Below are 23,055 nucleotides of genomic sequence, written 5' to 3'. Positions count from 1 at the left end.
TTTCTCCCTGTTCACTTCTACCCCTCTTTCCTCCCTCTTTTTATCTCTCCCTCTCCTCTCCTTTCTCTCCTTTTCTCCCTCCCCTTCTTCCTCTATTCTTCCTCCTTCCCCCTCCCTTTCTATTTTCAGTAAAAGAACTCCACTAGGATGCTTAATTTATGGTAGGATAATCAATATAGTTATAATTGTAAATATATTTCCTTATATTTAAACTGTGAGAGAAGTCAATGAATTTGAAGTTGATTTTTCTCCCACATATACTTCTTGCTGTCTCATCTCCAGAAAATTTTTTGGGGAATGATTTACAAATAATGTATATAATGTACATCATGAAAATGTGAGAATAGACAGCTTTCTCAGAAAATTTCTACAATACATTCATTCTTCATATTCCTGTAGATGATGAAGAGAAGTAATAGATACAAGATTGTGCTGCTTTTATTGGAGTATTTATTATTAACTCACCCACCTCCAGTTGGACTTGGAGAACAAAACAGCCTCAAAAGCTCTGTTCCCTCAAGGAATCCCCTAGACATAAGTTAAACTTTTTCAAGATTTCTTGATGGACACCTTTTTGGATCATGTTCTTTGGGGATTTCCTTATCAGTACCACCTAGTCATGCATTAAATACGGAACATTGCCACCACTGGCATGCAGAATATCCTGCGCACAAGTCAAGGGAGGAAAAAGTTCCATGTAAATGATAAGTTTCTCCTGCTGCTCCCATTTGTGGATGATATCCTCTCAGTTACACTGAATCCTACATTGAATCCACTCAGCCTTTTCAATGAGATCCACGGCCACTCAGAAGATAATTGGTGTTACAAGTAAATAAAGCAAGTAGGTAAACACTAAAGACATAAAGAACACATATTGCCTATATTGCATAAATGACAAGACAGGGAGTGTAACGGCAAGAGTGCTGGAAGGAGTCAGGAAGATCTCAATCCAAATATTGCCTCAAACGCAAATGCTGCCTGGACAAGTCATTTAACTTTTCCCAGTCTCAGTTTCCTCACCTGTAAATTGGCGGGAATAATGAATGCCTCATAGAATTGTTGCAAGGATCAAATGAAATAACATATACAATGCTTGGAAACCTTAAAGCACCATATAAATACTTACTATTATTGTTATTGTTATGATAATGATGATGGCATACAGTTGGATAATAGATTGTAATTTGCCATTCTGTTGCCCATTAACTTGCTACATGCATAATAATAATTAATATTATTATTAATGAAATTTTATCTCACCTTGCTAACATCTCAGTGGTTTGGAAAAATTGAAATTTAAAATGACTTTCAAATTAACTTACATACATCTTGGACAGGAATTATATATGGATGATTACTTCAATTTAGAATTCATTAGGAGAAGAGTGGACTAGGATGTGTTTGGGAAATACACAGTGCTTTTGGTAATTCTAAGATGCTCCCTACCATCAAAGTCTATATTTATAAACAATAGGATGTAACTTCCTAGAGGGCAAGTACTATTTAATTTGGGTCTTTTATCAATTTTTTTTTAATAATAGTGACTTGCATATAGTAAACAATGAAAAGTCATTGGATGAATGCATATACATAATTTTCCTTATAATGCTATATGACCTTAATCATGGAATACTTCAAATTCAGAAGAATCACCATTTCTTTTGTGTCCCCAAAAAGCAATGTATACCAGTAGGTAAAAGTAGGTTGGAACATATTGTCAGTGACAGATGTGCCATAAGATATATATATGCCTAGAAAAGAAATAGGAAAGATGGAGTGGGAACAAACAAAAAGACAATATTAGGGTTGCATTGATTTTCTTGAAATACACATACCGACACATAGACACATACAAAGGGTATTCAAGGTTCAGGATAGCTATTCTGTGAAGGATTTGCAGGATGACATAGACAAGAATTAGACAACAACATGAAAAGGTGTGGATGGGCTGAAATCTTCACTGGTGGAATGAATGCCCATACTTACAAGATTCAATAAAGTACTGAAATGTTTTATAAAATACAACAGATTATATTTGTTTTTTCTATTGTCATGGAATCCAATAATGAAAAACTGTTGAGATTCAGCCATGGTGCTTTACAAGTATAGAGTACCATCCTAAATCAAAGTGTCTCAAATTATCCTATCAAACTTTTTCCTACTTAATAACTTGCATAACTACCAGCAGATTCCAGGAACATGGTCTGAAAATAGCAAAAGGTTCTTTATTGCTTATTTGTTGAAAGCCTTTAACTTGAATGTGTCTTTGATAGTTAATAGTTTTTCCTCTTGACAGTAAATTCAATCAAGTTTATTTGACAAACTCTAAGATCAGGCTGCATTAAATTTTATTATTTTAAAAGACTCAGGAGCACTCAATAAATTTGAATGATACATTTGAAATAGTGTAGGGAAGCCAGTATCTATCAAATTGAATAGAAAATGCTGTCCAAGGGACCAAAATTTAAAGAATAAAATGAGTTCCCCTCACATCAAATAATTAAAGGACTAATAAAATATTAGAAGTTAGTCTAACATGTATACAAAGTTATGACTTTTCAATGGGAGATTATCTTTATTCAAGTCATTTATTTCAAGTAAGTTTATGAATAAAAATATTTGATACTGATTAAATGATAGCTTGTTGACTAAAAGTCATAGAAGAATATATTTTTTAAATTTTGCCTACCAAGTTATATGTAAATTATCAAAGGTCCTTTTTCATTATTATTGAATTTAATATTATTATTAATGAAATTTTATCTCACCTTGATAACATCTCAGTGGTTTGGGAAAATTGAAATTTCAAATGACAGTTATGTATGTGTTTGTAATGCAATATTAGAGGTGTAGTTCTTTGCTTAGATGCAATCTTTTAAAATAATGACACATTACTTTTGCTCACCCAGCACCACTCCATTTAAAAACAGAAGCTGACTTTGTATACTATTTCAAAGATTCTTTTTATGTGGATATTCTCTACCTTTGCTAATCACAGTCCTTCCATCTACAAATGTTAAGGCTTTCTGGAGTCAACCTCCTGGTGTGAGCCTCTTGGAATTTAGCCAGATTGATGCTTTGGCCTGGGAGGTGAAGTCATTCCAGCCAGATAAGAGCTGCCATTTATATAGGTTAAGCAAAATGAATCAATAACTCTAGATAGAGAGTGGCCCAGGAAAACTCAGTTTTATAATGGTAATGATAGCAGTACAAATAAATTAAAGAGTCATGGTTTGAAATCCAACAAGGGCAAAAAAGAATTCTGTTTCCTATCAGGCTTCACTAACAAGGATTTCTCTGACTAGCAAACCTGGAGGCTTTGAGTGTTCTGCAGACCATCTGACTATTAGATCGGGATATTAAAAAACCTAAAGTGATAGAAGCTACTTGGAATTGGCCACAAAATAGAAATTATCATAAAGTATATCAGAAATTATAATTATTATCATTTAGTGATATATATCATTTTGTGTATATATGTATACACGTACACAGATATTTGCACATACACATACGTGTGTGTGTGTGTGTGTATATATATATATATATATATATATATATATATATATATATATATGAAGGGCTTGGGACATTTATTTTTATTCCCTAAAAGGTGTCACAGTGTTGTCACTTTTGGACACTACCTACTCATGTTGTCTCTTGCAAGTCTGTAAGCCAGGTCTAATGCCTACCAAAGAACACTGGATTTAGAATAGGACGATGTGAACCCACTTCTGGCTCAGCTACTTAATACCTTTGATATATTGGGCCATTCATGAATCCTTTCTGTACCTTAGGTTTTTTGTCTCCTAAAGAAAAACTGTTCAGCTAAGTAATTTCTAAGGGGCCTTCTGCCCTTTCACCTGGTTTTTAGAACGGTTCATTGTTCCACTCATTCTAAAAAGTAACTTGGAATTGTGCTTTGTGACTAAAAGTGACTAAAATGACCATATGCTTGGATGCAGAAACTCAACTGTTAAGCATGTATCCCAGTAATAAAAAAGAAAGGCCCCATATACAACAAAATATTTATAGCAGCACTTTTTAGTAGCAAAGAATTGGACAAAGATAGATGCCCGTTGATTGGAATACATAAGCATGATAAAATATTATTGTGCTATAAGAGACAATAAATATGAAGAATACAAAAAAAAAAAAAAAAAAAAAAAACCACGAGGAGATAGGAACTGATGCACATCTTGTGTTAGTTGTTAACAAAGAAGATACAAATTCAAATAGGAAAGATCCCTATCATAAATTATGTAGATGTAAATATGTGATTGTACTTGGAATAAAAGAAAGAGATGCAGAAATGTTTGAAACTAAAAAGAATTTGGTAAATTCTTACAAATTTTTTCAAATTAAAAATATTAAGATCATATCTTCATAATATCATAATAAGCAAAACTACTCTAAATAGCATAGACATTAATTAACATTGATGTCAACCATAATTTATAGTGTCAGAAGGTAGAATAACCTCTATCATATAGACCAATTATTATATAACAAGCTTTTGTTGCATACAATTGTTTTGATGATATGTAGTATATTTAAAACTATCATAATAAACTATTGTGAAGTACTACTCTTGCTTAAAGTTCTTTTAGATGTACTTGTGTAATCAAACAAGTAGCTATCTATTATTTGCACATAGCTCATCCTGCCCACTTTTCCTAATCTTTCATGTGCCTATTCCACACACTTATATTGTAAACACTAAGAAAGTCCATGCACATCCCTGCTGATTGGTAAGAGTTCACTACATTTCAATAGAACCAGTCACTCAAATATGTTTTCTTCCTGCCATGCTGCCATGGATATTCTCTTTTTCCTTTTGCCTTCTTTTCCACTTTCTGTTCTGAGAATAGTAATCAAATCAATTCAGGGCTTCTGGAAAGGCTGTACAATTTGATTGCCATCTTCTGTGACTTTATCTTTCCTCTGTCACCACTTGACTCTATGCATTGTATCTTCCTGTTAGAATATGTTAGAATTCCTCAGCTCTTTGAGTCTGAGATTCTTTTTTGGCATTCTTAACACTGTATCTAACACTTCATATATTCTGCTTCATTCATTTGCTCATCTACTTGTCTATCTATCTATAGAGATATATATTTCAAATTATAGCCATCTATTTATACATGCTTTGACCAACATTTTCCATGCCAAATTTCACTATCTGTGCATTTAACTATGTGGCAATACAAATGTCTATGTAGCTATTTCCTTTCTTTCCTCCTTCCCTCTCACTCTCCCTCTTTCCCTCCATGCCTTCCTCTCTTCTCTCTCTCTCTTTATCTCTCTCTCTCTCTCTTTCTCTCTCTCTCTCTCTCTCTCTCTCTCTCTTTCCCTCTATTTCTCCCTCCTTTTTCTCCTGAGATGATGAGATGAAGATATTTATTCTAAATATTCCACAAAAAGAAGTTGGGTAAATGTTAGAAAGTATATGTTTTCAGGATGAGAGAAAGAATGAATGGTTGGCTTGGTAGATGGGGAAAAAAATAAGGGGCAAATATGATATAGAGTTGGGAGCAGGGATATATTCCAATCAGCTCAAACTTACTCATTAGAATGATTGTTAAATTTTCAGTGTGAGAATTTATACCTTGGAAATTGGTAAATGCCACAAATCGGGGCTTGATTTATTAATCAAGCATAAGCTTAAGAGACCAGATTTGAACTCGGGTCCTCCTGACTTCAGGGCTGATGTTCTATCCACTGCACCACCTAGCTGTCCCAAATACATTTTAAAATGTGTCATACATGCATTGGGTTGTGGTCTTTACATGTATTGTTTTCCTTGCTCTTTGCATCAGTCGTCTTATGCTTGCATAGCACAGTAAATTGCCTTATAAAAATGTACTATAATTTATTTGAATGTTCCTAAATTGATGATCCTCTATTTGTTCCCAGTTCAATGCATCTACAGGAAAATGCAGCTATAAACATTTTTGATGTGCATGAGACCCTGAAGTTATTGTTAATATTCATGTTTTGAAGTTAATATGAAATTGAATTTTCCTAACAAAGAGATAGAGTTCTAGGATATGTGCAAACCTGAAATAAATGAGAAAGCTATATTAAGCAATGGAAAATTCAAGAAAGAGGTAGGAACATTCATTAAAAATATATGCAAGTCTTCAGAAGTAAAATACACATATATCAGAATTCTTATCTTAGTATAAACATACATATGCATGTTTGATGTTGTTGCAGACTAACTTGAGGGGCTTCTTTGATGCTTATCTCATTTATCTTACCTTTTATTTATATATACTGAATTAGAAAGAATGATTCAACCCAGTGGCAGAATATCCTATTACTTTAAAATATGTACTAAAAATCACACTTTATGATATGTTTATGATATATCCATCTATTCATCTATTTATTTTTTCTTGTTGTTGAGTCATTTTAATCTTGTTCATCTCTTTGTGAACCCATTTCAGGATTTTCTTGGCAAAGATAATTGGAGTGGTTTGCCACTTCCTTCTCTAGTTCATTTTATAGATGAGAGATTTAATACAATTTGTCTCAAGTGACTTGCCTAGAGTCAACATAGCTAATACTATCTGAGGTAGGATTTGAATTTATGAAGATCAATCATCCTGATTCCAAGTCTGGTGCTTTATCCACTACACCACCTGGTTGCTCCATCTATTCATTTAGTAAACCTTTATTGAGCAAGTACTATATACAGAATAATGTAAGAGGCCTTCTAGAGGATATAAAGAGGCACTGATAGAATGGAAAGAATGAAGAGCAAAATAACTAAGAGATATACAAACTCTTTTGACTATCAGCAATAAGATAAGTTTTATCACTTAAAATAATGAAGTATCTCAAACACTTAAGAAGGCAGGAAGAGTTTAAGAATAGTAAGAGGATCAGGAGAGCAAAATGCAAAAAAGCCTTTTGTTCTTGACAGTTTTTAATGAGTGGTAACAAATCATAATACATCTTTCACCCTTAGCCAAAAGTTGCTAAGAGGTAAATTTACTAGGTTGAGAGAGAATACAAAACACCCAGAGTCTTAGGATCTCTTCTTATGGACAGTTTTTAAGATGAAAATGTTCACCTCTGTTTCCTTGAACACATCCCTTAGTTCTTCCCTGCTCTTTAATTCTTTTTGTAGAAATTATTGATTTTATTTTCTTGAACACAATTTTATATGGTAATATCTGTGCAGAGGCAATTTTCCATGGTTCAGGGATCTGGACTATTATGAACATTTGTCTTAGTAATGTGATCACAGAGTTTCTAACTTGATCTTAATAATATTTGCCTATTATCATGTATTAGATGCATGAAAGGAAAACAATGTATTTTCTAACATAGAGAATTACCCTTGCATGTGTCCCATAGTTATTTGTCATAACAGGGTAGATGATAGAATAAAAAATTGTTTCAGATCACTTTTGAATAACTATTGGCATCATTAAAAATTATAAACAATTAAAATTATTTTATATATAATTATTAAAATTATAATTTTATCACCATTGGTAAAAAATAAACATAGAAAATAAGGGATAAAATCTTACAACAAACATTTAGCCTTTAACCAGCAAAAAAAAATAAATTATTCTGTTTCTTTTCTTAGGTCTGTCCTGAGTTCTACCATGTTGTCCACATTTTGCTTTTCCCTTTCTTTTTCCCTTTCTTTTTTCTGTTTCTGTTTCCCTTTCAATTTTTTATATATAATATAATATTTTACATAAATATATAAATGTTTAATATAAATGTTAGTGGATGGTCAGTTCTGATTCTATTGATTTGTTTTCTTATCACTTAAAATATGGCATTACTATTCTATATTTCCTCAAATCTTATTATTTATTATAATATCATAGAATTATGTTATCAAACCGCACTTTACTCAGCCATTTATTAGTTTTTAGATATAGACTGTTTCTACATGGTTTTGCTATGTAAAAATAGAATAGCTATTGATATTTTCATATAGCTAGTTCTTTCCCCCTTTTTTCATGGTGTCTTTGGATTGTATCTTATGAATGGAATCTCCAGGTCAAAAGGCAACATTAGTTTTGTGATTCAATCATTACATATTTACAGAATGCTCTTCAGAATGTTTAGCTATTGGCATTATCTAAAACTAGAAAGAATTACCTCCAAACTTCATAAGCAACATTGCATACAAATTCATTTGTTTGTGTTCCAAGTACCTGCATTACTATGTTGTTTTAATAGCTGTTATTTCTGCAGTGTTTTTTAGATATACAAACTATTTTCTTCATGATAGCTCTGAAAGGAAGGTAATGCAATAACCGTTATTCCCATTTTAAAGATAAGGAAATTATCCTTTTCTTGTTTTGTTCCCTATCACTTCCAAACTTCTGAAACACATCATTATCTTCTACTATTCCTAATTTCTCTTCAGTTCTTCATTTTCTTTTTCATATTTACCATTAGAGCAGAGAAATTCTCATTAAGATTTTTAGTCACTGATAGGTAGACAAATTCAGTAAGACTATAAGCAATGACCCACCACAATTTGAAAGGACTCATGATGAAACATGCTATACTCCTTCAAATAGAGAGCGAAGGGACTCAGAATGCAAAGGGAAGCACATTTTCTTCTTTTTCATTTCCTAATGCAGGAATTTGTTTTGCATGACTCATATTTGTAATGTTTTTGTTTTTGTTTTTTCTTTTTTCTTTTTCTGCTTTCTCAATGGGAGTAATGAGAGGGAGAGAGAAAATATGGAAATGAAAATAAAATAAATTGACTTTAAAAATAATAGGCAAATTCAACTGAATGTTCTTTTCTAATTTTCCTTAGATATCTTGATGTATTCAACATAGTGACCATTTTACATTCATTTAAATACTCTTTGACATTAATTTCTAGAACAATTGTTTTCTGGTTTGCCTCCCATTTTTCTGCTAAAGGGAGACTGAAGGTTTGAATAAATGAGGCATATAGTTAGTTGATTAACTTGGTGAGAAAGAGTGAGTAAATGTAAACTTATCTTTGATACAAAGTTATACTTATATAAAACAGAATATTGTTGTTCATTTATAGCATTATACTAATTCTTGATCATTTGTGGTTTAAACTCTTGGGATCTTCTTATTCAATTACTTTGGTTCTTATTCTATACTACCCTAGTGTTGTCAGTTAATTTATGTGCATACACTTTTGTTTTAGTAAATTGGATTGTAGTCTTCCAGAATTCAGAAAGCATGTTGTAATTGCTTTTTTTTTTTTTTTTTTTAAATCATTTTTTGCGTTGCCTAACATCATACTTAGCATAAAGGACACTCTAGAATGTCCTGTGCTGGAATAAAAAGTGTATGGATCCTAAATTCTACAGCTTAGCTTAGTGATTGGCATTCAGTAGACACATTGTAAATGACTGTAATTAATTGATTAGAGTCAGATGGGACCTGAATACATGTCCCACCTCTAAGATTTAAGACAATGAGCAAAATGTCTCTCTGAACCTCACTTTCTTAATCTGCAAAATGCAGACAGATCTGTTGTGCTTATCTCAAAGGGTTGTTTATTATATTGTATATAATGCACTTTGCAAATCTAAAAAGCTCTAAAATGAGAAACATTAGTTTTATAGGGCACTTAACTAATTTTTTTGATTGATGGTTCAATCTGTGGACTTTTTAGAACTCTTGTCTGTTTGTTTTTTATATACAGCCTTCCTTTTAAACATTTTAATGACAGCTCCAAACTTATTTCATTAGAAATAGCCCAGCTAAGCACAGATAGGCTCTCACCTAAAAGCTGACAACTGACTTTTAGCCTCAGTAATAAATGAAAAGTAGAGGTAGTCTAAAAATCTTACTTCAACCCATAATTTCAACACTTTTATCAACTCACCTAACAAGCCTTTGTCCACAGCTATGAATAAACAGCAGAATTGATTGATATGTGAGATACAGAGGAAAAGGAAGGAAGTGTACCTCCTCATAGTCTGGACATAAGCTTGCTGCTGCTGCTATATGTGTTTGTGTACTTATGTGTGGGTGTATTTGTAAGTTGAAATTACTGACTAGAATGAGGTTTTGGTACTATCTTTGGGTTTCATATATTTGTGCTTCATGATTTCTTTTACCTCGGTTGAATTGTTGTGACTACTTCTCTAACCTCAACCTCCCATCACTGAAACAAATACATTTATTAGTGGGGAGAGATTAAGTGATGTTCCTCACTGGGACTCCCTTTTCTTTACTTAAAACAGATATGAGATAATAAAACTGAGAACCAAACATGCCCTGAACATTTAAATTCTCTTAACACCTACTTCTTTTGCATTCATAGGATGCAGTGACAATCTGTACTCTGGGAATTGGAACAGCATTTGGAGAGTCGATTTTGGATAACACTCCCCGCCATGCTACCATTGTTACAAGAGAGTGCAGCGAACTTCTCCGCATTGAACAGAAAGACTTTAAAGCACTATGGGAGGTAAACTCAAAGGCTTTTCTTTCAATTAATGTAATTTTAGAAAAAACAAAGACAGCTGTAATGTGTATAACAACATTATACTCAAACCTTTATATGTTCCTTTTGAATCAGATGGAATTTTACTTCTCATTCTTTTGAATGGGTGAACACCATTTTGACACAGATACCTTTGATTTTTTAAAAAATATCTGATTCATTTTTTATAGTCTATCATAGCTTCTAATTATATCTAGAGTGACCACTTAGTATTTTCTTTGCTTTCCCATATTGCTTGAGCAGTCCTTCTAAGACACGATTCTAGAGGTGTGCTCTTTAGTAGGGAAGACTATGGAGAAGGTTCTTGTAGTCTTACTGTAGTTTTCTTTTAGTTATTAAAGCTTAATATTGGCATTCCTTTTTTAATTAAAAAAGTACATGAAACACTTAAGAGTTAATGTCTGTATTGTTTAGATGCTTTCTAGACTCTTGTGCTCCATAATAATATATGGTAGGTGGCTGTGCCATAATAATGCCTGGTTTCTTGCCAACTTCAGAATGGAGAGTGGCACAGCAGTGAGTGGACACAACAGGTCCTGCTGGTTTTTGCATTTATCTGCTGCTTGCCAAAGTCTCTCAGTTATTGAACTCATTTGTGGCCTGCATTGGTAATAAATTAATCTCATCTGCAGTCATAGCAAAGCCAGCCCTTGTAAAAGCCCAGCTAATCCTTCCATCCTCTCACTCTTGGGAGTTCTCTCAGCTTTCTGATTTTAAACCATGGTTAGTCCTTGCCTTTGTCCTCATCTCAGTGTGTTCAAGTGTTAACCCACTGAGCTGGCAGGCTTCACTACTTGTCCTAGTGTTGCTAAGATTTTAAACTTGATATAAAAAGAATTTCGTGTAATCAAATAGTATCCCCCAGAGCAAAACAAAATGCACTAACCGAGAAAACCTGCAGGTGAACAAGTGATACTTTGCTTTAAAGGCCACACAAAGCCTTAGAAAACCTCAGTGGTGAAACCTGTTTCTTTTATTCTTGGCAGTAGTGTATAAATTGTGGGGTTACTTGTTTGAAATGCTTCTCTTGGAAACTATTACAAAGCCCCAACTGATCAGTAAAGTTCAGAGACAAAAGCTTAGTTTTAGGAAGGAAAAACTAAAATAGGTTTCCATGAACTGTGGGTTTTCTGTCAATTAAAGTGACTGAACTAGAGGCAAATAAGCCATTTCTTGATCTCTTATTTTAAAGGGTGAACCTAAATGTCCTTTTAAAAAACCAAATTTGTAAAAGCTATTAAAGACCTAAATGGTCCTCACCTGTGAGTTGTTCAATTGGAGAAATGATTTCCTATGTGACAACTGATTGAAATTGATAACATTACAGTGTTTGTAAGAACATTTTTTTAAAATGGCTTTTAATTAAGGGCTCCTCAGGGCTGTGAATTTTAGTATCCCCAAAGACTATAATTTCTATAAGTTTTTAAAACATTTCTCTCTCTTTTTTTTTTAACTTTGAAAGATTTAGCATTAAATCATTTTGGGAAAAATGTTGGGATATTCTATAGGTACTGGACCTATTATTTAAATTTATATCTATACTGTTTATAAATTTGTGTTCAAGATCTTTGCGAAACATTTTCTCATATAGGGAATGCCGCTGAGTTACTATATTAATGGACAGCAACCATATTAGGAAAAGTTAGGTGGAACTTCAAGGATGTATCATATGTCATTGCTGTGTTCAGATAGAATTTTCAAAATTGTGTCATGTAACTTTTACCCTGAGTGCAAATGGTGGTGTAACCCCAGGATTGTGATTTCTGATCTCTGTGCTAGAAATAAGTCACATAATGTCAGATCACAGCTCCTCTATAAGAGATGGCTGAAGAATCCTTGTTGAATGAATTTTTGGTGACTATTAGGATGCCAAATGGTGAGAATTAGGGTTCTTGAATTATTCTTGGGTTAAAAATGAATATGTTCTAATTATGTCTTATTACTTGTATCAGTTAATATTGAATTTTGGGGTTCCCTTCAGGCTACATTACGAGGAAGACATTATTTATGTATATATATATATGTTATAAATATATGTGTATATGACTATATGAATATACATATATATTCATAACTCTGAGAGTGGCCTTAACATCAATTTGGAGGAATTTGGAAAGGATACAAATAGATTAGAACAAAAGCTGCGGTTTTTAGTTTTCTATAAACTGAAATGGCAAATTATATAGAAAGCACATATATTAAAATAAATTAGATAAAAGTACTTGAAATTACCCTTAAAACCAAGTCTTTTATAATATTCCAGGGCTGCTTCATGAAATCAGTGCCATGTCATCTACAAACAGGCCCATCTAGTTCCCCTTTCTATTTGATCTTTTGTATAGGGGATCTTCCTCTAACAAATGTACATGTGTATACATTTATGAAACATGTTTCATGGTTTCTAACATATGAATCAGAATGGGAAAGGGCAAAGTAATTCATGTGTGTGTGTGTGTGTGTGTGTGTGTATGTGTGTGTTCTATTTGCCCCAAAGGGCAAGGCCAGGAATACTGGGTAGAACTTCACAAAAGGCAAATTCAGGCATGATGCCAGAAAAAAATTTTCTAACCATTAGGGCTGCCTCAGGAAGTGATGGACTCTTTGTCAATGGAAGTCTTCAAGCAAAGGCTGAATGACTATTTATCAAGTATGTCATCATGGAGATCCCTTTCAGACTCAGAATGGACTAGATGGTAATCAAAGTCATTGAAAACTCTAAAATTCTGTGATTCAGTTATTTACCACCCTTGGTGTTACTACTCAGAGGATCATGGAATCATATTATCTCTTATATTATTATATAATAAAATTATCTTCTATCAAGAAAGCTTGGTATGATCTTAACATGTATGTTTAGCAGACTCTATGATCATTTTTGCATTGTGTTTTACTCTGTCAAGTCTCTAACCAAACCAAAGGGCTGCCTCAGATAGTAGAGATGTTTCCTTTATAGGAAGCTTTCAAGTAGAGGCTGGATGACCAGGTTCTGGGAATGTGACAAGAGGGATTCTTTTACAGGGGTGACTTAGAATCAGGGCTTCTTAAATGGTTTCCACTTGTGATCCTTTTCACCAAAGACATTTTTTATTTGATTCTGGGAATAGGTATATTATATCATATATATATCAAACATTTACTGATAATAAATCATAATTTCACGATCCCCACATTTAGTTATGAGACCCCATAAGGGGTCATGAACTACATGTAAGAAGCTAGGGACTAGATAATCACAGTGAAGTTTTCTAATTCTGATATCTTTGATCAATGTGCAGACTGCTATTTTTTAACACTACACTGAATTCATAGGACATTGTTTCCTTTTCCCATTCTGATTCATATATCATAAACCATGAGACATGTTTTTAGTTGGTCAACATTATTTCCTGAGTGCAGAGAAACATCCAGGGTGTAAATATTTGGTCTTCTGATCACAATTTCTGAATAGTGGTATTTGTGGCTATGCCCTAGTTAACGTATAATGAAAGCAGTATGTCAGAGGAAATGCTGGCCAGGCTAAATCTAGAGTATTGGGTTCCGCTCTGGGTACCACATTTTAGGAAGGACATGAACAAAGTGGAAAATGCCTAGAAGAACAGAACCAGGGTAGCTTAATGGTCTTGCGTTCAAACAATATGAAAATCATTTGAAGGAACTAGCGATGTTTAGCCTAGAAAAGAGACTTTGTGGGTAGGGAAAGGATTTGATTGTTGTCTTTTGTATGGGAAGAATATTAGAAGTATTGGACTCCCCTGGCAGTTAGCTTATTGTAAGGACATTTTTCCTGTCCTAAAACAAAATGAACTGGTATAAGATAGAGGAGGGTTTTCCCTTATAAAAAGGTTCTCAAATGGAAGATCCATGACTTCTTGCCAGAGGGGATTCTTTTTTTTTTTCATGTCTTAGCCACACGGGCCCTATGCTACTCTGAAATTCTGTCATTCTGAGGTTTTAGGGCACAATTATATTTAGAAAGTCTGTTCTTATGTTACAGACATCAGATTTTAAATATTGCCTTAAAAAAGACCTCATGGTTGCATTTTTATCACTTTTTTATTTCCAAAAAATTTAGATACTCAAGAATACTTAGATCTCACAAGAATTTCAAATTTATGGTATATGTAGAAGGTTCTTTGGCAGAATCACAGTGCACAGTATTAACACATAGATAAACAATTTCATGTTAGACCAGTGCCAAAATACTTTAATCCAAATGCATCTCAGACAATACGAAAGATAATTTTCTTACTCACCCTTTTATAGGTCTATGAAGGATCAACAACAATTACATGCTGATTCTATACTCAATGTGCTAATTCTTGCTTTCAGTTTATGTATGCAGTATGTGTAAAGTTTTTAAAGCCAAAAAAAAAAACCCAAAAAACTTATTACTCTCAGGCCATGTAAAGACCTAATGTGGGGGCAGTAAGTCAGGAAGAGAACAAAGGAACCCCTGATTTCTTGTCCATTGAAAAATCATCTTGCTTTACACATATTGGAAGGGATTTTATAGAATTAGATAATGAATCACTTTTATATTTATATATCAAGAGCTACCATTAATCAAAAATACCCATAATCTTGGATCAAATATTAATAACTGGTTTAAGACTCCCAAGCCTATACTTAACTTCAGCACTTTGTCATTTAACTTCCTTACTGATGGTATAAAGTGCCACTGGTTTCACTGAGTTTAAATTCTTATTGTCTCAAGAACTGAAAATGGTATGCAGTAGCTTTTAATATTAATTTTCTACATGTAATTCAAGGGCCTGGCTATCATGTCCTGCTTTTCTGTGATAGTATTGAAAATGAGATGTTTCCTTCCCCTGTTATATATTTTAATAAGTATTAATATCAAAGATGAGTGAAAGGAGTAAAGTATTATTGACCAAAGCAGAATAAATTGCCACAATTCACTTAAGCTAAGAAAAGGTGAACTGACCTTAAAGTAAGGCTGCCTAATGCCCCTAAATAGGACCATAAATTGGAAACTGAAATGGGGAAGGAGATAAGGAAAGACAATTTTTATTAGCAAAGAGTCTGGGAACAGGAAAGGACAATAAAGAAGTGAAAAGGATAATTTGCATCATGTGAGAATATTTATTTTATTATATTAATTGATAGAGACAAATAGATAATAGCTTCTGACTGGGGAGAGAGGGTGTGTTAGAAAGGTTCTGAGCATTTCCAACTTTACTTACATAATAAAAAACAATATTTAGACAAGGCTAATTGAGCTAGCATTGAAAACTTTCACAAATTCCCAGATCTGATCTGCTTTTTAAATGGGCACAGGGGAAAGTAGTGAGAAAAATATGTTTAATAGAATTACATACCTAAAAGGGATCTTCTAGGTCATCAAGTCTATTCCTTAATTTTGCAGATGAGAAAATTGGGACCCAATGAAGTTAAGTGGTTTGCCTGAAGTCAAACAAATAGTAAATGTCAGAGATGGTTCTTTCATAGTAAACCCCATGCTCATCCCACCATTACCATGCTGCTTTTTTCAAATATAGAGTCATGAAAGCTTCATCAACTCCTTCTACCAACAATTCTCTGATTTAGTTGATAAGTCTTAGGGCGTTGTCTGAGGTAGGTAGAAGATGTCATTTGCTAGGATCATAACAACCAGTAAGGGTCAAGACTGGAATTTCAATCCAAGTCTTTCTGACTTCAAGCCCTGTAATCTATCCCCTTAGCTAATACATTTTCAGATAACAGTCATACTAATAAACATGGTTATTTTTAATTGGTCATGGGGAGAAGCTAAGAAATAAAGCTTCCTTTGTCGGAAATGATGTGTAAATGATTACACAGAAGTGACTCTCTTGCCTTAAAGAAATCTATTTTTCTTATACTCCCGGTACTTTGAATATAAGAATTCTGCTTGATTTTTCGCAATCTGAGAGCTATTCTCAATGCTTCATACTTCCACATCCCTCATATCCTATCATTTAACAAGTCTTGCCAATTTTGTCTAAATAACATCTCTCACATTCAACCCATTCTTTTTACTCTGTGGCTATCCCTCTAATTTAATTTCCTATCAACTCTTAGCCAGTTATTTCTATCACTTCCTATCTAGACTCCCAGTATAAGGTCTTTCCTTCATCCATCATAGCTCATAGCTGATATTCCTAAATTCTAACAACTTTTTATTGTATTTAAAATAAAATACAAATTCTTCTATTTGTCATTTAAAACTCCCCACAATTTGCCGCAGCCTTCCTTTCTAGACTTATTCCTTTACACACTCTCTGTATGGTTCAGCCAGATTGGCTTAGCTTTTGTTCCCTGTACCAAACATTTCATTTTCCCCTTCTGTGGCTTTGTTTAGTCTGTCTCCTGGGCATGGAATGTCCTTTTTTCTCTCTTCTACCTCTCATGATCACTAATTTCTTTAAAGTTAATCTCAGATGCTAGCTCCTATCAGTCATTAGAGCTGCTTCTCCTACCTGAAAAATTTACTTTGAATTTAATTTATCTATATTTTGCATTTATTTATATACATGTTGTTCTTCCCCCAAATAGAATCCAAGCTTCTTGAGAGCAGGTAGTGTTTCATTTTTCTCTGTTTCATCAGTATCTAGCACAGCATTTGCCCTGTAGTTGAGAGGAGCAGTGGATGGTGCAGTGGGTAGACCTGAGACACTTAATCCTGTTTGCTTCAGTTTCCTCATCTCTCAAATGATCTTGAGAAGGAAATGGCAAATCACTCCAGTGTTTTTTCCAGGATCAGTTGTAACCCAAATGAGATTACAGAGATGAACCTTACTGAAAAGACTCAACAACAATAAAAAATGCTTTTTGAATGAAGAAAGGAATAGTAGATGGAAGCAGCGCTGAAACTTTTACTGTAACATGCCCTTTTAGAAAGGATACATCTTTTTAAAGTTTATATGTGCATGTAAAAGAGCATGCACACATACACACTCACACATTCCTTTATTTCTTTCTGGATTTCTTTTTCTATTATGTCACAGCAGCCTTACTCACTTGAAAGATGACGCCACCATTGTGGCTTCTAGCTCTCTAATTTCTTCTAGGAACCTCTGTTTTAAAGGAAGTACCTCGGCCAGTCACATTTATTCCATTCTTCTGAGGGCTGTACGGCTGATTGAATAAATATTTTGTCCAATATATTCCCTACTTGGGTGTCTTCTCCCTGTCTAACCCCCACTGATTTTCAACTTCCTTTTATGTATTTTCTTCCCCCTTTAGAATGTAAACTTCTTGAGGACAACTTGTATATATATTCTCAGTACTTCGCACAATGCCTGGCACATAATAAATACTTAATAAATGCTTGATGATCGATAACACACAATTAACCTTTCAGAAGCCTGTAGATCCTATATGAGCAAGCATTTGTCATAGAAAATACACATACACAGAGTTCTTTTTTATTTTTTTTTAAATAATAGCTTTTTTATTTTCAAAATACATGCAAATATAGTTTTCAACATCCACGTAGGCAAAACCTTGTGATCCCAATTTTTCTCCCTTCCTTCCCATCCTCACCCTCTCCTGGATGGCAAGTAATCCAATATATATAAAACATATGCAGTTCTTCTGTATATATTTCCACATTTATCATACTGCACAAGAAAAATCAAATCAAAAAATTAAAAAATGAGAAAGAAAAAGAAAGCAAGCAACAACAAAAAGGTGAAAATACTATGTTGTGATCCACATTCAGTCGTCATAGTCCTCTCTAGGATGCAGATGGCTCTCTCCATCACAAGTCTATTGGGATTGGTCTGAATCACCTCACTGTTGAAAAGAGTCACGTCCATCAGAGTTGATCATCATATGATCTTGTTGCTGTGTACCATGTTATCTTCATTCTACTCACTTTACTTAACATCAGTTCATGGAAATATCTCCAGGCCTTACTGAAATCATTCTGCAGACAATTCTTTTTTAAATCAGCTCCTGGTGAGGAACTTATCAATATAGGTTGGCACCTTCCTTGTAATTTATAGTCCTAGGTGCCCTGCTACCTGAGATTTTAAGCAACTGGAGTCACACGGATAGTTTGTGTCAGAGACAGGAAACCTGAGGAAGGTAATACAAAAAGAAAATTTTGTAAATAAAGTAATATTCAGGGAAGGGAGCCTATGTCTGCTCCATTGCTCTTTAACACTCCATTTGGAACTATATTTCTCAGAAACATCTGCTCTTGTCCAGGTAGGAACTAGTTCTGTTACCTTTCTCTGTCTTTCAAAATCAAAATTTTAAACCATGAACTTTCTCAAAAGTGCTTAAGGGTTTTATTGTTTTATTTAATGTACTTTTGACAATTGCTGATAACTTCACAATTATATTGTTAGAAGTAGACCTTTAATCAATCAATACGTATTAAGCATCTATTGTGTGCTTGGCTAAGTAATTGGAATACAAGGACAAACTATGAAACAAGCCCTACATTTTTTTTTTATTATAAAGAACTGATCAACTTAACTGCTGACCGGTAGCCCACTTGTAGCATTCACATATGACCCAGTATCATGATATATAAATTGGAGAATATAGGAGATAGAGATTAAAAATCCATCTTCCTTCCTATGGCAAATGCCTATTCATATAGCATCTCTGGGCTTCTGTAAGGTTATTTCCTAGCTCAGAAAATTGCATCAAGAGGCTAAGAAAAACATATCCAAAAATAAACATAAAAGCCAAGATTCCACGCCAGGAACTCTGGCCACACACATCCTGTTGGGCTGCTCTCTTGCCTCGCCCCTCAGAGTCCTGATCCTTTCAAACCAAGCGGAAGCCTGACCAGATTATTTGTCTCCTATGTCTACTCCAAGGGTCGCTCATTGCTCTATCCTCAGACTCTACTTCCTTTTCATTCAGTGACAAAATGATTCAAATCCAGAAAGGAAGGGAGTGAAATTGTTGGGAGGTAACTGAAAGAAGAAAAAAAAAAGAGGAAGTCTCTTCCTATTGCCACTGACCACTTTAGCTTCCCTGGATAACACATAAGCACCAGTTTCCTTTTCATGGACAGAAATAATGCTAACAGTTAAGAGTTACTAAGAGGAAATCTACTATGGAGATAGATTTTGCCATCCACATCAAGACTAGGGCTTCACTGTGTCTCTGACTGAGAGTCAGCAAAAGGAGAACGTATGCTCTACAAGGTCAGAACTCAATTTTTTATTCTTTTGGGGGGGGAGGCAGGAAAAATATGCAACTGATTACATATATTGTTTGAGAAATTGCATTTGAAATTTCTGGATTTTTGTCCCACTGGGTCTGAGCAATGATACTCTGAAATAACTTGTTTTCACAAATCTTAGAAAGCACTATTTGTTCTTAAAGATGGGGAATATGGTGTTTAATGAAACAGTCTTTCCCTGTCCCCTCCTTTTTTTGGTAGAAAACAGAGAAGTGGCCACAAATAGCTTTTTAAAAGTAAGTATTAATATTCAATTAGTCACTTAACTAATTTGAATGGCATATAATTTTAGAAATGAACTTTGGTCAAAGGAACAGATTAAATGCTATTATACTTCACCTTCTGCATGTCAGTGGGACTCTCTCCTATGGTTCTAAGACAGTGTGTGTCCTTTAATGTATTAGGAGTTCTGTTTTTTACATTATTTATAGTTTGAAGCCCTAGACCTTCTCAATCTGTGATCTCCTCATCTTTCAGGAGATCATCAGGGGAGTCAGGACAGATCAAATCAAGACTCTAGGGAAAGCCCAGATGTTGCACAGCACGGCTGGTGGTGGGGGTGTTGTAAGAAGTGACTGGCTTCTTTGCATTGATGTTAAACCTGAGATGCCTCCAGGGTAGTAGGGGATGGTGTGCTGATGATCTGGCCGTCTTTGAGTTCTTCTAAGCAGAAATTCTGAAAATACTCTCAGCACAAAAATTCTCTGTCCATTGACTTCTTTCCCATGAAGCTTTTTAGCCTTCAGATTCATTTGGTGGTTATATTCTTCACTTGCCCTTTTACATGGTTGATCAGTAAATGGGAACTGATGCTACTTGTGGTATTCTATCCAAGACAAATTTGTATTGCAACCACAGGCAAAAAGAATTTTTATCTGGCTAAGTACTTTGTTTTAGGGCATCTCCCAGGGCACTGTATTGGGCAACCAAATTAGAGAGAACTGAAATAGTGCCCCCCTACCCAATACTGTCAACAGGATTAGGAGATGAGCACTGATAAATCTGTGGTCTGACTAGCTGCATGACTAGGGCATGGAACCCTTACTCTGCTTTCTCATTCATAAACATGTGGATAGCACACAGCTTTGATTCCCAAGGCTCTTGATGGAAGTAAAGGTCATGTTCATGATAAAATCTCTAATCCATTTTGTTCAGATTATTATTAAAAATTAGCCACAGAGATTTATCCTAATATTTCCTAACTGTTTTAGGCCAACATTCCTCCAATCATGGAAACTCATAGGAAAAAGCAAATAAGATTTTCAGGAAGAAACTGTGGTATGACCTTGGAGGAACAATGTGGTTATGGGACTCTCCTACTCTCTCTTTGTCTCTCTGTTTCTGTGTCTCTTTCTCTTTCTCTCTCTCTCTCTCTCTCTCTCTTCCTCTCTCTCTCTTTGTCTCTCTCTCTCCTTCCCTTTTTTTCTCTCTCCCTCTCTTTATCTTGTTCTTTTCTTGTCTCTCCATCTCTGTTTCTCTTCTTCCACCCTTATCTTTCTCTCCCCCTATTTTTCCCTTCCCCCTCTCCATCTCCCTATGTTTCCCTCCAGCCTTTCTCTCCTTACTCCAGCTCCTCCTTGGCTCTATCTTCCTCCCCATTCTATTCTGACCACTGGAACTCCACCATTGAGAGGAACTCTGGTTCTATTCCTGGATTAGGGTATCTTGTACTGAGAAACAAACAGAAAGAAATCTGGTTGCAGTATTTGTTCTTTCAAAATTGCTTTAGGAATGTTATCCCAAAAGGATTTTGCTGACCTCAGACCAAGGAGGCATTTTGAATGGAATGGGAAGATAGAGACCAAACCAGTAAATGGGAGTCTGATCATGCAAAAGGAATATTGATGTGGTCTGGTGGTCTGGACAAACACAAACATCTGTTTCTGGCTTGGGTCAATCTTGCTCCAAGCTATCTTTCTTGGTAAACCTATGGCAAAATGTTGGTCCTAATGATTGCCTATCCACCTGTAGTGTTGAGAGTTAACCAGCTAATGTTGGTTAAACCTCTAAATTCAAAGAACTATTTCTACTTCTTTCTACTCAAAGAACTCCCACCCACAAAAGCTGTGCATATAAATGAAGAAGAAAAAAATTGAGAAATCTGTACTGCAGCTGACATCATGACAAATGAAAGTATTTGAATGTTTGACAGGTACTTGGAGCAATTTCTTCATCTTTTGCAATGATGTGGTTTGATTATCCTCAATGCTATTGGAAAGTATTTTGAAGCTGTCAAATATTGCCTGGCATTCTTTGCACTCTGCCAGGGATTTGTGAGTGTGAAAGGTGTTTGTTATTTGCCAGACATGTATAGATTTCCAGCTCATTTTTTCTTCTCTCACTCAAAAATTTTATTTTTTAATTGGAGTTTCTGCCTGATCTTAGTGATAATATCTTGATTGTCAGATCTGACAGAGGAATTTATTCAGGGCTTTATTGATGGTTGCCTACCTACTGGCAATTGTACAGAAAGTGGAATCCAAGGACCTGCTTCTTGATTCTGCTAATAACTTACCATATGATTTTAGACAAGACATTCCACTGTTCTGGGCCTCAGCTTCTTATTTTATAATGACCATGTCAGATTGCATGATTGCTAAGGTGCTTTCTAACTCGGAAACCTGTGACTCTATCTAATCTGATTTAAGGGTATTGATAAATGTATTACTCCCCGTCTAAAATCTTTCTTGCTGAATTTCAGAGTTTCAAATTAGGTCTGCAGTAACCCCTTTTAAAAGTTGAATGCCATCATGAAGGAGAAACATATTAAATAACTGATACTTGAGCCTAGATTAGTTTAATAGAGATTTTTTTGTTGTTGTTCATTCATATCAATTGTATCTGATTCTTTGTGACTGCATTTGGGGTTTTCTTGGCAAAGACACTAGAATGGTTTATTGTTTCCTTCTCTAGTTCATTTTATAGATTGGTACCTGAACTAAATAGGGTTAAAGTGACTTGCCCAGTATTACATAGATATTAAGTGTCTAAGTCTGGATTTGAACTGAGATCTTCCTGAATCCAGGCCTGGTTCTCTATCCACTGTGCCAGCTAGTTGCCTTTATTAAAGATTAGTGGACAATCAATTACATACAGATTTTATATGATGGAAGTTACATAATATAATATATATAATATAACAATAGAGTATAGACTACAGAGATAAAATGCTAAATTGGCATAAAGGAGACTCTTGTTTTATTGCTATCTTTTGTTTTTAATCATAACTACTTCCAAATATGTGGCTCTCACTTCTTCATCTCACCAATGAGCTTTCCCTGTAATAAGGTAAAAAATGGCAAACTCAACTGACCCGTTTGGCATCTTAAGCAAAATTAGGAGAGGCCTTTTTTGATAGAAGAGAAGCAAAAAACAGAGCATG

At 34.4% G+C, this 23,055-nt stretch overlaps 1 protein-coding gene across 7 annotated transcripts in view; it reads left to right on the top strand.

Annotated features, from left to right (window-relative positions):
* RAPGEF4 (Rap guanine nucleotide exchange factor 4) overlaps positions 1-23,055 on the top strand; it is a 339,342-nt gene that overhangs the window by 60,753 nt on the left and 255,534 nt on the right. For 6 of the 7 annotated variants that reach the window (XM_031960444.1, XM_031960441.1, XM_031960446.1 and 3 more), the window contains exon 4: positions 10,304-10,450. In XM_031960444.1, the coding sequence (XP_031816304.1) occupies positions 10,304-10,450 (147 nt within the window). Of the gene's footprint in view, positions 1-10,303; positions 10,451-19,257; positions 19,636-23,055 lie in introns of those variants that run through there. The other variant, XM_031960449.1, reaches the window with a different exon arrangement.

The sequence above is a fragment of the Sarcophilus harrisii genome, chromosome 3 (assembly GCF_902635505.1).
Source record: "Sarcophilus harrisii chromosome 3, mSarHar1.11, whole genome shotgun sequence".
Lineage (NCBI taxonomy): Eukaryota > Metazoa > Chordata > Mammalia > Dasyuromorphia > Dasyuridae > Sarcophilus > Sarcophilus harrisii.
This window is presented reverse-complemented; position numbering and strand designations above follow the sequence as displayed.